The 12,347-nt window shown below is 48.0% G+C and overlaps 1 protein-coding gene across 1 annotated transcript in view; it reads left to right on the forward strand.

Moving 5' to 3' along the window:
- The window catches only part of ZSWIM9 (zinc finger SWIM-type containing 9), a 25,079-nt gene that overhangs the window by 10,560 nt on the left and 2,172 nt on the right, over positions 1-12,347 (forward strand). The window contains exon 4 of the mRNA XM_007463296.1: positions 11,959-12,347. This exon is cut by the window's right edge and continues 2,172 nt beyond it. Coding sequence (XP_007463358.1) covers positions 11,959-12,347 — 389 coding nt within the window. The remainder of the gene's footprint in view (positions 1-11,958) is intronic.

Here is a 12,347-nt window from a genome sequence, read left to right on the forward strand (position 1 = left end):
GGTGGGGGGGGGCGCGGCTGTGGAGAGGCACGCCCAAGACTCGCGGGCCGTTCATTCATTCATCCATCCGCCTACTCATCCATTCATGCCTTTCATTCATTCCTTCGCGTATTCATTCAAGATTTATCGAGGCATGGGGTGGTGGTCGGGGGCGGCCGCCTGCAAGATATGGCCCCGTTCCTACCCTCAGAGAACTCATTCCCCTAAGGCAGCGCCCTCCACTAGAACTTTCTGCGGTGATGCGAATACCTTGTGATTCCGCGCTGTCCAGTATGGTAGCCCCGAAGCCACACGTGCTTATTGGGCGCTTGCCCTGCGGCCAGTAGGACTGACGAACAGAATTTTTAAATGGTATTTCATTTTCACGAATTGAAATGTAAATAGCCACTTGCAGTGATTGGCTACTACAGCCTTGCAGTTGTCCGGGGAGAAACCAATCATAAACCAATCATCCAAATATGATATCAGGTCATTAGGGTTGGGGCTAGGAGGAGGAGGATCCAGAGTGATGGGAAGTGCTATTTAAAAAAAAAATTGTTTTTAACTGAAACGACACACATAGAATATGCACAAATGATAAATATAGAGTTTGGTGAGTGTTCACAAAGTTAAAAACACCCCTGTGCCCACCACCCAGATCACGTCTTAGTAGGGAGGGTGCTACATGACATAATACGATGGATTGGGGGCGAGAACGGTAAAGAAGAATAGGGCGAGGGCGTGGACAATTGTAAGGGTGCTATTTTAATGTGAGTGGTCAGGGAAGGCCTCTGTGAGGACATGATGGTGAAGCAAAGGAGACAGACTGGAGGGAGGGGCTCCCCCATTCTGTCTTCAGAAGGAAGTGAGTTCCAGGCAGAAGGAACAGCCAGGGCGAAGGCTTAGAGGCTGGAGCGAGATCCATGTGCTGGAGGAACGGTGAGAATACTGCTCCTCCACGAGTAATCTTTCTGCTGCTTTGATCCAACTTCAGGGCTAGGGTGGGCTTGGAGGGAAGGAAGGAAGGAAGGAAGGAGGGGAGGGAGGGAGGAAGGAAGGGAAGGAAAGAAAGAAAATTGGTTTCTCCTTCGGGCTGTGCTTTTCTCTCATGCATGGAGGAGGTCCCAACTCAGGGTAGAGATGAGGCGTGAACCCACTCTCCAGAATCAAGTCCAGAGCACTCCCCCCATCTCCATCTCATGCCCAGTAACCAGCCCTCTTTCAAGCCACCAGCAGAAACCCAGCCCTCTATCCATACATAGTATTGATAATAATTTAGGAAACGTTTATCAGGCGCTTACTATGTGCTGGGCACTACCCTAAGTGCTTTATAAATTGTAATCCATTTAAATACCACTAGCACACTATGAGAAAGGAATCCAGCATTCTCATCTTTACTTTACAAATAAGGAAACTGAAGCACAGAGAGGACAAGTAACTGGCCCGAGGTCACACAGCTACTTAACCACAGAGCTGGACTTCAGACCCACACAGTCTGGATCCAAGGCCATGCTCTTCACCACTCTGCTATTCCCCAGTTTGGAAATGAGTTTCGGGCCCCTCCCGGTCAGTTCTAGCTCTACCCTGGAAACACCCGATGTGGGGTCACCCCTGCAAGAAGCAGCATGTTCATAATGGAAAGCCTTCAATGTCAAGGGATCATCCTTTTAACGCCCAGTTTGGATGCTGTCATGAAATCTAGCCTCAGCCAAGTTTGGCTCCTGGATCTGTGATTTGCCCCACCTTAATTTTTTTTAATTGCATTATAGTTGACTTACAATATTGTGTTAGTTTCAGGTGTACAGCAAAGTGATTCAGTTATACCTATAAACATATCTATTCTTTTTCAGATTCTTTTCCCTTATAGGTTATTACAAAATGTTGAGTATAGTTCCCCGTGCTATACAGTAGGTCCTTGTTGGTCTATTTTATATATAGTAGTGTATATATGTTAATCCCAACCTCCTAATTTATTCCTCCCCCTGCCTTTCCCCTTTGGTAACCATAAGTTTGTTTTCTATGTCGGTGGGTCTATTTCTGTGTTTTTGTTTGTTTGTTTGTTTTTGCGGTACGCGGGCCTCTCACTGTTGTGGCCTCTCCCGTTGCGGAGCACAGGCTCCGGACGCGCAGGCTCAGCGGCCATGGCTCACAGGCCCAGCCGCTCCGCGGCACGTGGGATCTTCCCGGACCGGGGCACGAACCCGTGTCCCCTGCATCGGCAGGCGGACCCTCAACCACTGCGCCACCAGGGAAGCCCTATTTCTGTTTTGTATATAAGTTCATTTGTATCATTTTTTTTAAGATTCCACATATAAGTATCATATGGTATTTGTCTTTCTCTGTCTGGCTTACTTCACTTAGTATGATAATCTCTTGGTCCATCCATGTTGCTGCAAATGGCATTATTTAATTCTTTTTTTTGGATGAGTAGCATTCCATTGCATATACATACCACCTCTTCTTTATCCATTCCTCTGTCGATGGACACTTAGGTTGCTTCCACATCTTGGCTATTGTGAATAGTGCTGCTATGAACATCGGGGTGCATGTATCTTTTCAAATTAGAGTTTTCTTAGGATATATGCCCAGGAGTGGGATTGCAGAGTCATATGTTGGCCCACCTTATTATTTTTAAAAGAAATGAAGACGTTCTAGAAAACCAAGAGACAGACCAGTGAAAGGGTTATTCCATTTTTTAAAAAATTAAATTGGCTTTTTGAATATGTAAGACATTCACATGGTCCTAAATTCAAAAGGTACAAAAGGGTATGTAGTGAAAAGTACCCCTGTCACCTCCTGCCCCTCAGGGCCCCTCCTCAGAGGCTGCTAGAGTATCAGTGGCTTATCCATCTTTTATATATCTTTCTGTTCTATGGCCCAGTGCTGTCCAGTGAAACTTTCTGTGATGCTAGAAATGATGTGTGTCTGCGCTGTCCAGTAGGGTAGCTGGTGTGGCTATTGAGTGCTTGAAATATGGACAGTATGACTAAGGAACTGAATTCTTAATTTTTTATTATTTTTATTTATTTATTTATTTTGTCACAATAGACGGCATGTGGGATCTTAGTTCCCCAACCAAGGATTGACCCCGCGCCCCCTGCCCTGGAAGCATGGCATCTTAACCACTGGACCACCAGGGAAGTCCCCTGAATTATTAATTTAACTTAATTAATGGAAATTTCGACAGTCCCATGTGGCTAGTGGCTTCTGGATGGAATGGCACAGGACAGCTCTATACACAGATACATTTGCATGTCTTTATTTTTAACCTTATTTCCCCTTGTTCCCTCCCCCAGCAAGGTAGCACGTTATACCCACTTTTTTGCATCTTGCTTTGTATACTGGGGCGTGCCAGATGGTAGCATCTTTTGTTCTTCCTCTGGGGCCGGTCAAATCCCCCTGAGAAAACTCCAGCCACTTGGCTGACTGGCAGGTTAAGGCCAGGCTGCCAGCTTCTGGGAGCCATGTTGGGGAAGAGAGCTGGGGAGCTGTCCGTCAGCAAGATGCACGGAACTACCACTCCCCACTGCCCCGCCAGCAGATGGGCCCCATGTCCCCAGGGCCAGCAACCCTCTCTGTTTTACCGCTTCCACAGAATAAATCTCCAGCCACCTGGGGGTGAGAAAAAGCTTAACAGATCTAACTGCTTCTAAAACAGCCCTCATATCCTTTGTTTTAACCTCCCCACACTGCCGGGGTTTGCCAGTTCCTTGCCAGAGGGCTCTGCTATTGGTCCCAACTGATGGGGTTTTTTGGGGAGGTTGCTTTTGTTTTCTTTTTTTGTTGGGGGGAACGGTGGTCAGCTTGTCCATCTGCTTTCCAACTTCGGAAGTTTGGGTCCTGTTGTCTCCTTTCCTAATGCCTCTATAACTTAAAAAAAAATTCCTTTTCTATAGAGGTACTTGAAGGTCAGGAAGGAGTGAAATTAGCAGGATGTGTTCAGTCTGTCGCCTTTACACGGAAGTTTTACCTGGCTTTTTTCACTTATAAGATATAGCAAAAGAGGTCTGGATGTTATTCTCTCTGCTTCCAGCAGTTTCCTGAAGGAGCGATTATATTTGAGAAGCTGAATGCCAGGGACCCCCTGCGTTGAGGTCGTTCACTTGGTCTTGGGAGGGGGTCAGACAAGAAGAGTGTACCCCAAAGCCACAACCACCGTTTGTGGGCAAGACTGAGTGGCTGCTCTAACCAAGGAGGTGTTAAGACCTTTTATAATCTGCCCTGAGGCCGTGATGATGGGCTGAGGTATCTAATCCCATCTCCTTTGTGGCAGGCTCCAGAGTCACCAGCAAGCAAGCTGGCTTTCTGGGTGAAGATGGATCTTGCACAGAAACGTTGCAGCCCTCTCTCATGTGTACGCTTTGGCTTCTGAGAAAGGTGAAAGTTGTTCTGAGTGTGCTACTTTTAAGAATGCTAACTGGTCAGCTGGTACAATCTCAGCAGAGGACTCTTTGTCAATATCTGTCAAAATGACCAAGTCACTCACCCTTTGACCACTCCCTCTCCCACTGCTGGGAATTTGTCCTGCAGATGTTGTTGCACAGATGCCGAATGATTTCCACACAAGGTTAATCATTGGGGTTCGTGAAAGTAAGATTGGAAACAACCAAACCCCACCCATGGGTAATGGTTACATAACTGGAATACTAGGTAGCTTTAAGCAAGAGTGAGAACAATTCTAGGAACTGATCTGAACAGATCTCTCAGTTACAAAAAAAAAAAAAAAAAGCAAGGAGCAAAAACAATGTACATGGTATATTGTATGTATAAAACGGAGAAAATAAGAATATAAAGGTGGCTTGCTTGTATTCACATAAAGAAAATCTAGAAGAACAGCAAGAGATGTGGATGGATATAAGAATAGAAAATGGCAACAGAGTGGTTAGAAAATAGAAGTAGGAAGAGAACCCAGTGCTGGATAGCTTTCTTTTATTTGACTTTGGGACTTGTGAATTTGGGCACATTTGAATAATTCATTTTAAAAGAGAAGATAAAAAAATAGACAATAGTCCCAATGTGACACACTGATCTGTTTCTCTCTAGAAAAGAAAAATTCAGGATGAGCGATGAGTGTCCTAAGACGTGACAGTCAGGATGGCCTGGGTTTTGCCTTAGTAACAACCAGCCCTGGAATCTCAGAGGCTTACCCCACTGAACTTTATTTCTTGCTCATTGGCCAAAGCAAGTCACGTGACCGTGGAGAACTGCACGGGGGGCAGAGATGCAGTCCTGCCAAGTGCCCAGGACAGGAGAAACCCACTATTACTTGGCACAGGGAGAAAGACAACCACAGGCTTATAGAGCTGTTTCACTGAGGGTCTCCCAGAGCCCTATCTGAACCTGGGGCTTGTGTTTCCCCTGCTCTGTAGTTACCCTGGACTCTTGTGGCTCAGTCTCAGCCTTTCTACCTCTTCCTGGCTCCCCAAGGGAATCTTCTCTGTGTCCAATAGCCTATTTTTACATCAGGCCAGCCACTTTGGGGGTGATACAGTAACAGCTAAAAACTTGATTTTATTTGTACAGATATACACTAAAAACTTTATATACATTCTAGCTGTGCCATTTCCTGGCTGGGGAACATCCAGTAAGTTGTGAACAAGTTATGTAACTTCTCCAGACCTTGGTTTGTTCATCTATAGAATGGGGATAATAATAGACACTACCTCATAGTTGTTAGGGTTGTTGTGTGAGGGTGTGTGTGTGTGTGTGTGTGTGCGTGTGTGTGTGTGTGTGTGTGTGTGTGTAAGGAACAGTGCCCGGAAAGTAGGAAGCTCTATATGGTTTAGCTATTTAGCTGTTATTTTTATTCCCTCATTTTTTGCAGGGGAACAGTCTAGAGAATAGTATTATTCTGTTCACATGAAAAAGGAGGTTGTGTGCCTGAATATAGGAAGAGGTGTGGGTAGGGAGTGTTGTGTGGCATGGTTTCTGATGTCCACATTTGTGGAATCTGGTCTATGGTTAATGCATCCCTGTGCCACCGATTTGTGTGTCTAAGACGGTACCCACGATCATTCCCATCCTCCAGTCTGCTCCTCCCTGGACTGCTCTATCCCCGCTTGTGCCCCGCCATCCACTCTGCGCCTCAACCCAGAAGCCTGTGTGTCAGGCCCATGCGATCACTTTTGTGAAGAGTCTGGTGGTCAGCTGCACAGGCCCTGGGCCCAAACTGCCTGGATTCAAATCCCAGCTCTGGCGTTTACTACCCATGTGACGCCAGGCAAGCAACTGAAACTCTCTGTGCCTCAGTTTCCCCATCTGAAAAATGGGGATAGTAATAACAGGACCTGTTGTGCAAGATTGTTGTGGAGGTTGAAAGAGTTAATGCCTTGGAACTGGGGGGTTAGTTCTCCCCAGCACTTTACACATGTGAAATCTCCTGTTCATATTTATTCATCTTTGGTTTGCAGGCTCTCTGTTCCCACTCAGAGGTGTCTTATTGGCCCTCCTCAGTGCTTGAGCAGCACTTGGCATGTCTGATTTGCTCAGTAAATATTTGGTAGAGAAGTTCATTCATTTATGTATCCCCCTCCCACCTTCACCACATGTCACCACACCCCTCCAGTGTCACCCACACATCTCCGTCCACACCTTGTTTCCCCCCCGCCACCATCCTTTATGACCTGGACTTGAATCCCAGCCCTACTGCTTGTTAGCACCATGATCTGGAGCAAGTCACTTCCCTGGTGTAGTCAGGGACCCTAAGACCACCCTCAGGTTCAATGGGGACTCACAGAACTCAGCAAAGCCATACTCATGGTTACAGTTTATTACAGTGAAAGGATACAGAGTACAATCAGCAAAGGGGCGCATGGGGTGGGATCCAGGAGAGACCAGTGGTCTCTCCCAGTGGAGGTATATGGACAGTGCTTATTTCTCCCGGCAACAGTGTGTGACAACATTCACGGAGAATTGCCCACCAGGGAAGCTCACCCGAGCCTCGAGTCTAGGGTTTTTATTGGGGTTTGGTCATGTAGATATGACTGCCTGGGTGGCTGACCTCAGTCTCCAGCCCCTCTGGAGGTAAAGCCCGAGGCCCCCACTATAAACCAGTTGTTATCAAGAGACTATTTAGAGTGGCCCAAGCCCCCCAAATGAACAAAGACACTCTATCGGGCAGGACATTCCAAGGGCTTAGAGGCTGTCTCCTAGGAGTCAGGAAAGAGCCAGACCTTTCTTTGGAAGGTGTGGGGTTTGGACAACCCAGACCTGCTGAGTTAATCCTTTACTGCAAACCTGGAATCTCTCAGCCTCAGTTTCCCTATCTGCAATATAAGGAAAATAATGGTCCCCTCTCAGCAATCACCCTCGCTCAGTCAGAGGACCCCACACTGGGAATTCCCTGGCGGTCCAGTCGTTAAGACTCGGCGCTTTCACTGCCCCGTGGGCCTATGTTTGATGCCTGGTAGGGGAACTAAGATCCCACAAGCAACCACACACCAACCTCTGTCCCATTAGCCTTTCTCTTTAGCATGTCCTCCACACTCAGATGATAATAATAATAATAATAACAGCTATCACTCAATACACACAGACCTCGTGCCAGGCACTGATTTCCATGCTTCATGCAGATTAACCCATTTAATCCTCATAGCAACTTTATAAGGTCAGTGCAGTTACACTCCCCACCTTTGTGGATGGGAACAGCTCAGGCACAGAGAAGTTCAGACACTTTCCCTAAGTCACACAGCTGATGCATAAATCCGCACAGTGAGTAAGAGGAAGAACCTGGATTTGGATCCCTACGGTCTGGCTCCAGGGTCCAGGAACCCTTAACTATCCAGTCATTGGGCCTCTCAGCTGAAAGCAACACTAGTTGTGTTATTGTTCATGGAGACTTGGCCAGTCCAACAGGGCAGGACTTGCACCTGCCTCATTCAGTCCCTTCTCTCTCCTCAAGGCTAACACAGTGTCAGGCACACAGTAGGTGCTTAGTAAATGCCATTTAATGAACAAGTGGCTGTGCAAGAAAAGCTTATGTGCCCTATTTAGAAAGAAAAGTCAAGATCAGAAATCTAAGTTTTCTCTTTAAGAATGAAAGTCAGCTTCTAATTAGGCAAGTGCTGGCCAGCTCCAGAAAAGTCTCAAGGCAAATATGTTTTGCTGTTTTTACTTTTCTCTTATTCCTTTTCCCAAGGAGAAAAAGGTAAGAACTTACCTAATACTATAGAAGCATGTAAGGTTTTTTTTTTTTTTAACCCATTATGCCTATTAAATTTTTCTTTTTTTTCAAATTGCAGTATAGTTGATTTACAATGTTGTGTTAGTTTCTGCTGCACAGCACAGTGATTCTGTTATACACGCATATACATTCTTTTTTATATTCTTTTCCATTATGGTTTATCACAGGATGTTGAATATAATTTCCTATGCTATACAGTAAGACCTTGTTGTTTATCCTTTTGTTTTTTTTTTTGGAGATGTAATTGACCTATAACATTCTATTAGCTTCAGATGTACAACATAATGGTTTGATATTTGTATATACTGTGAAATGATCACCCCAGTAAGTCTAGTTAACATCTGATGACTTTTATCTTTACGTTAGTTTCTAGACCAGCACCGTCGAATAGAACTTTCTGTGGTGATGGAAATGTCCTCTATCGGCACTGCCCCATAGAGTAGCCACTAGCCTCACGTGGCTATTGAGCAGTGAAATATGACCAGTGTGACCGAGCAAGTTAATTTTTATATCTTTTAAAATCTTAATTTAAATGTAAATAGCTGCTGTATTGGACAGAACTGTCCTAGATGGAAACATCTGCTAAGATAAAGTAAATCATAAAGTCATAGTAGGTGTAAAAATTAATGAGGGTTGAAAAAAAATGATAGTGGTATTGTAACCAACTCAGTGGTAAGCTGACTAGGATTTTCTATGAAATTTATTGAATGCCTCTTCTATTTAAGTTGTTGAATGTATAATTTTAGGGTGAGGAAAGCAATTTTCTTGCTCTTTTTGGACTCCACTAGACTTTTTTTTTTTTTTTCTTAATAGAGTTGTTTTGTTGTTGTTGGCTTTTTGGGTTTTGTTCTTAGTTTTGGGGGTTTTTTTTGGTCTTGTAAATGGAGAACTGTGCATTGCATTTTAACTGGTTTCATAGGACGAGGTCCGATTATGGCAGAATGGTTTGTGGAGAGATCTGTGTTTAAACTGTATTCCAATCGTGGTTCTGCAGCTGTGGGCCAGCTCTGCAGGGCCTGGCTGAAACAGTCTTAGCCGTCTGCCTGGTATAGGGGACCCTAGCTCATCGCTGCTAATCTCCCTACCCCATTAAGTGGCTTTTGTGCAAAAATAATGAGGCCAGAGTGGCTGAGGCCAAGGCAGACGAGAGGGACAGAGATGAGGCCCAAGGGCCTAATCGCCCAGTGCACAGCTGTGGCCTGAACTCTGGATTTGACTTGAGGCATGATGGGAAATTCTGGGAAAGGTTTTTAAGGAGGGGAGGGGTCGAGCTGGTCAGTCTTGAAAATGCCCCCCAGCAGTTGTGTGGGGGACAGGGAGAGACAGGGAGCCCAGGCAGAAGCGGCTACAATAATCCAGGTGACAGATGGTGATGGCTCTGACCAGTGGCCGTGGGGGTGGGGAGAAGGGGTCAGATTCTGAAGGTTGCCGCTAGGATTTGGGGATGGACTGCGTGCAGAGGAGCTAAGAATGAGCCCTGAGTGCCGGGGCCTGAGCTATAAAGTGGGTGGTGGAGCCATTGGGGAAGAGACGGCTGACCAAAGAGGGGCAGGTTGGTGGGGAGTGAGAATCAAGGGTGCCTTCGGGCCATCAGTCTCAAGGGACACGTGAGCTGTGTAAGGGTCCATGTTGCTGCAGAGACAGGTAAGTAGGTGGGTCTGGAGCCTGGAGATACAGAACTGGGAGTTATCAGCTTAGAGATGCTAAAGGCCATGTAACTGGATGAGATCACCTTGGCTGAGCCTAGAGATGAGAGAGGAGAGGGGAGGGCCTGGATGAGCTCTGCAGCACAGCAACTTTTAGAGGTGGAGCAGAGGAGGAGGGGCAAGCAAAGGAGACTGCAGGGGAGATGGCTGGGAAGGAGGAAAGCCAGGAGCTTTTCAGGATGACAGAAGCCAAAAGAGACCTACGTTCCAGAAAGAGGACAGGGTCACTGTACTGAATGCTGCTGAGAACTCAAGTGAGATGATAACGAGAGCTGGGATTTGATACATGCCTGGCATCATTCCAAGCTTTGGACACGGATAATCTCTATTTAGCCTCACCACAAGCGTTAAATAGACATATGTTCCCATTTTGCATAAAAGGAAACTGAAGCTAAAATGCCAGAGGAGGGAACTCCCTAGCGGCCCAGTGGTTAGGGCTCCATGCTTCAACTGGCAGGGGCCTGGGTTTGATCCCTGGTTGGGGAACTACGATCCCACAAGCCAGCTCGGCGCAGCCAAAAAAAAAATGCCAGGGAAAGTGACTTGCCGGAGGTCTCACAGCTAGGAGGAGACAAAACCAGGATTCAGAACTAGGATTCCAAGCCAGGATTCCCTGAACTTCCATTCCAGAGACACGGCCAGTGTATATCACCGCACATTCGCACATTCACACATTAATTCACTCACTCATTCGGGATGTTTTTTTTTTTTTTTGCGGTACGCGGCCCTCTCCCGTTGCGGAGCACAGGCTCCGGACACGCAGGCTCAGCGGCCATGGCTCACGGGCCCGGCTGCTCCGCGGCATGTGGGATCCTCCCGGACCGGGGCACGAATCCGTATCCCCTGCATCGGCAGGCGGACTCTCAACCACTGCGCCACCAGGGAAGCCCATTCGGGATGTATTGAGCTGTGGCTCAGGCCAGGAGCCATTCAAAGCATCAAGGGATGCAAAAGTTAAATGAAGCAATATCCTTGTGGGGCTTACATCTTAGGGAGGGCAAACAGGCAATAAGCCAAGCAGCAGATAACGATGTAACACGCTTTAGGGTGGTAAGTGCCATGGCCGGAAGCATCCAGAGAGAGCTGTGGTGTCTGCTTAGATGGGATGGTCAGAGAAGACCTTTACGAGCACGTGGTCTTTAAGCAGGGATGATAATTATGGTAATAAGGAGCACTTCAAGACCACTTACTATTTGTTGGGTGAGTATTGTTCAATAATAGTAATATTATTTGTGCCAGGCAGTGTTCCAAATGCTTCAATTCATTTCATGCGTCCAGTCACACCCTCATCATCATCATTTTGCAAATGAGACAGAGGTCAGGGAAGTTGCGGAAAGCCACACAGCCAGGAAATGGGGGCTCCAGGGTCTCAGCCCAGGCCGTCTGGCTCCAGACACTATGTTGGACCCGACACTCCATGCACGAAAGAATGACTCTTCAGTTCCCAGAAGGGGAAATTGGGAAACGAGGAGGTTAAGAAGGAAGCTGAGGCACAGAGAGCTCAAGTCACGTAGTTAAAAGCGTTGGTGAGGCCGGGACTCAAACCCAAGCAATCTGGCTCCACAGTCTATGCGCTTTACTTCTACCCCAGTGGCTCTCAGACTTGAGCGTGCGTGGGAATCCCCGGGAGGGCTTGTCAAAGCAGACTGCTGGGCCCCTCCCCGGGAATTTCTGACTCAGCAGGGCTGCGGTGGGCCTGAGAATATATGCATTTCTGTCAAGGTCCCAGCAGGCGATGCTGACGCTGCTGCTCCAGAACCTATACTTTGAGAACCACTGCCCTAGAGTGCCTCTGACCGCAGGGAAGGAATGAATACCCAGTTCCTAGTAGGGGGAACTGAGGCTCAGAGAGGCTGTCTAGTGGGCAAAACCACACAGCTCTTAGACGGTGGTGCCGGCATCGGAAACCCAGGCAATCCGGAATCCGCGTTTTTAATCATTCCCCTGCACTGCCTCCTGCTGGTCAAAAATGCACGCACGTATGAAAGAATGAATGAACGGAGCCCCGTTTCCCCGGAGGGGGAAATCGTGGGCGGGGCGACCCCGGGCACCTCCTGACCTCTTTCCCCGCCTCTCCGCCAACGCCCGCAGGTGAAGCTGGTGTTCGTGGAGGACCAGGCTGTGGTGGAGACCGTGTTCTTCCTGACATCGCGCACCCGGGCGATGCTGCGGCGCTTCCCGCGCATGCTCCTGGTGGACCGGCTGCCGGGACTGCAGGGCGCGCTGGATCTGCTGGCGGTGCTGTGCGTGGACGGCGCGGGCCGCGCGCGTCAGGCCGCCTGCTGCGTGGCGCGGCCCGGCACTCCGAGCCTGCTGCGCTTCGCGCTGGCCTCGCTGCTGCAGAGCGCGCCTGACGTCAAGGGCCGTGTGCGCTGCCTCACGGCCGGGCCCGAAGTGGCGGCACAGCTGCCCGCCGTGCGCCAGCTGCTGCCGGGCGCGCGCGTGCAGATCTGCCGGGCGCAGGGCCTGGAGACGCTCTT

The sequence above is a fragment of the Lipotes vexillifer genome, unplaced genomic scaffold, assembly GCF_000442215.2.
Source record: "Lipotes vexillifer unplaced genomic scaffold, Lipotes_vexillifer_v1.1 scaffold802, whole genome shotgun sequence".
In the NCBI taxonomy this organism is placed as follows: domain Eukaryota; kingdom Metazoa; phylum Chordata; class Mammalia; order Artiodactyla; family Lipotidae; genus Lipotes; species Lipotes vexillifer.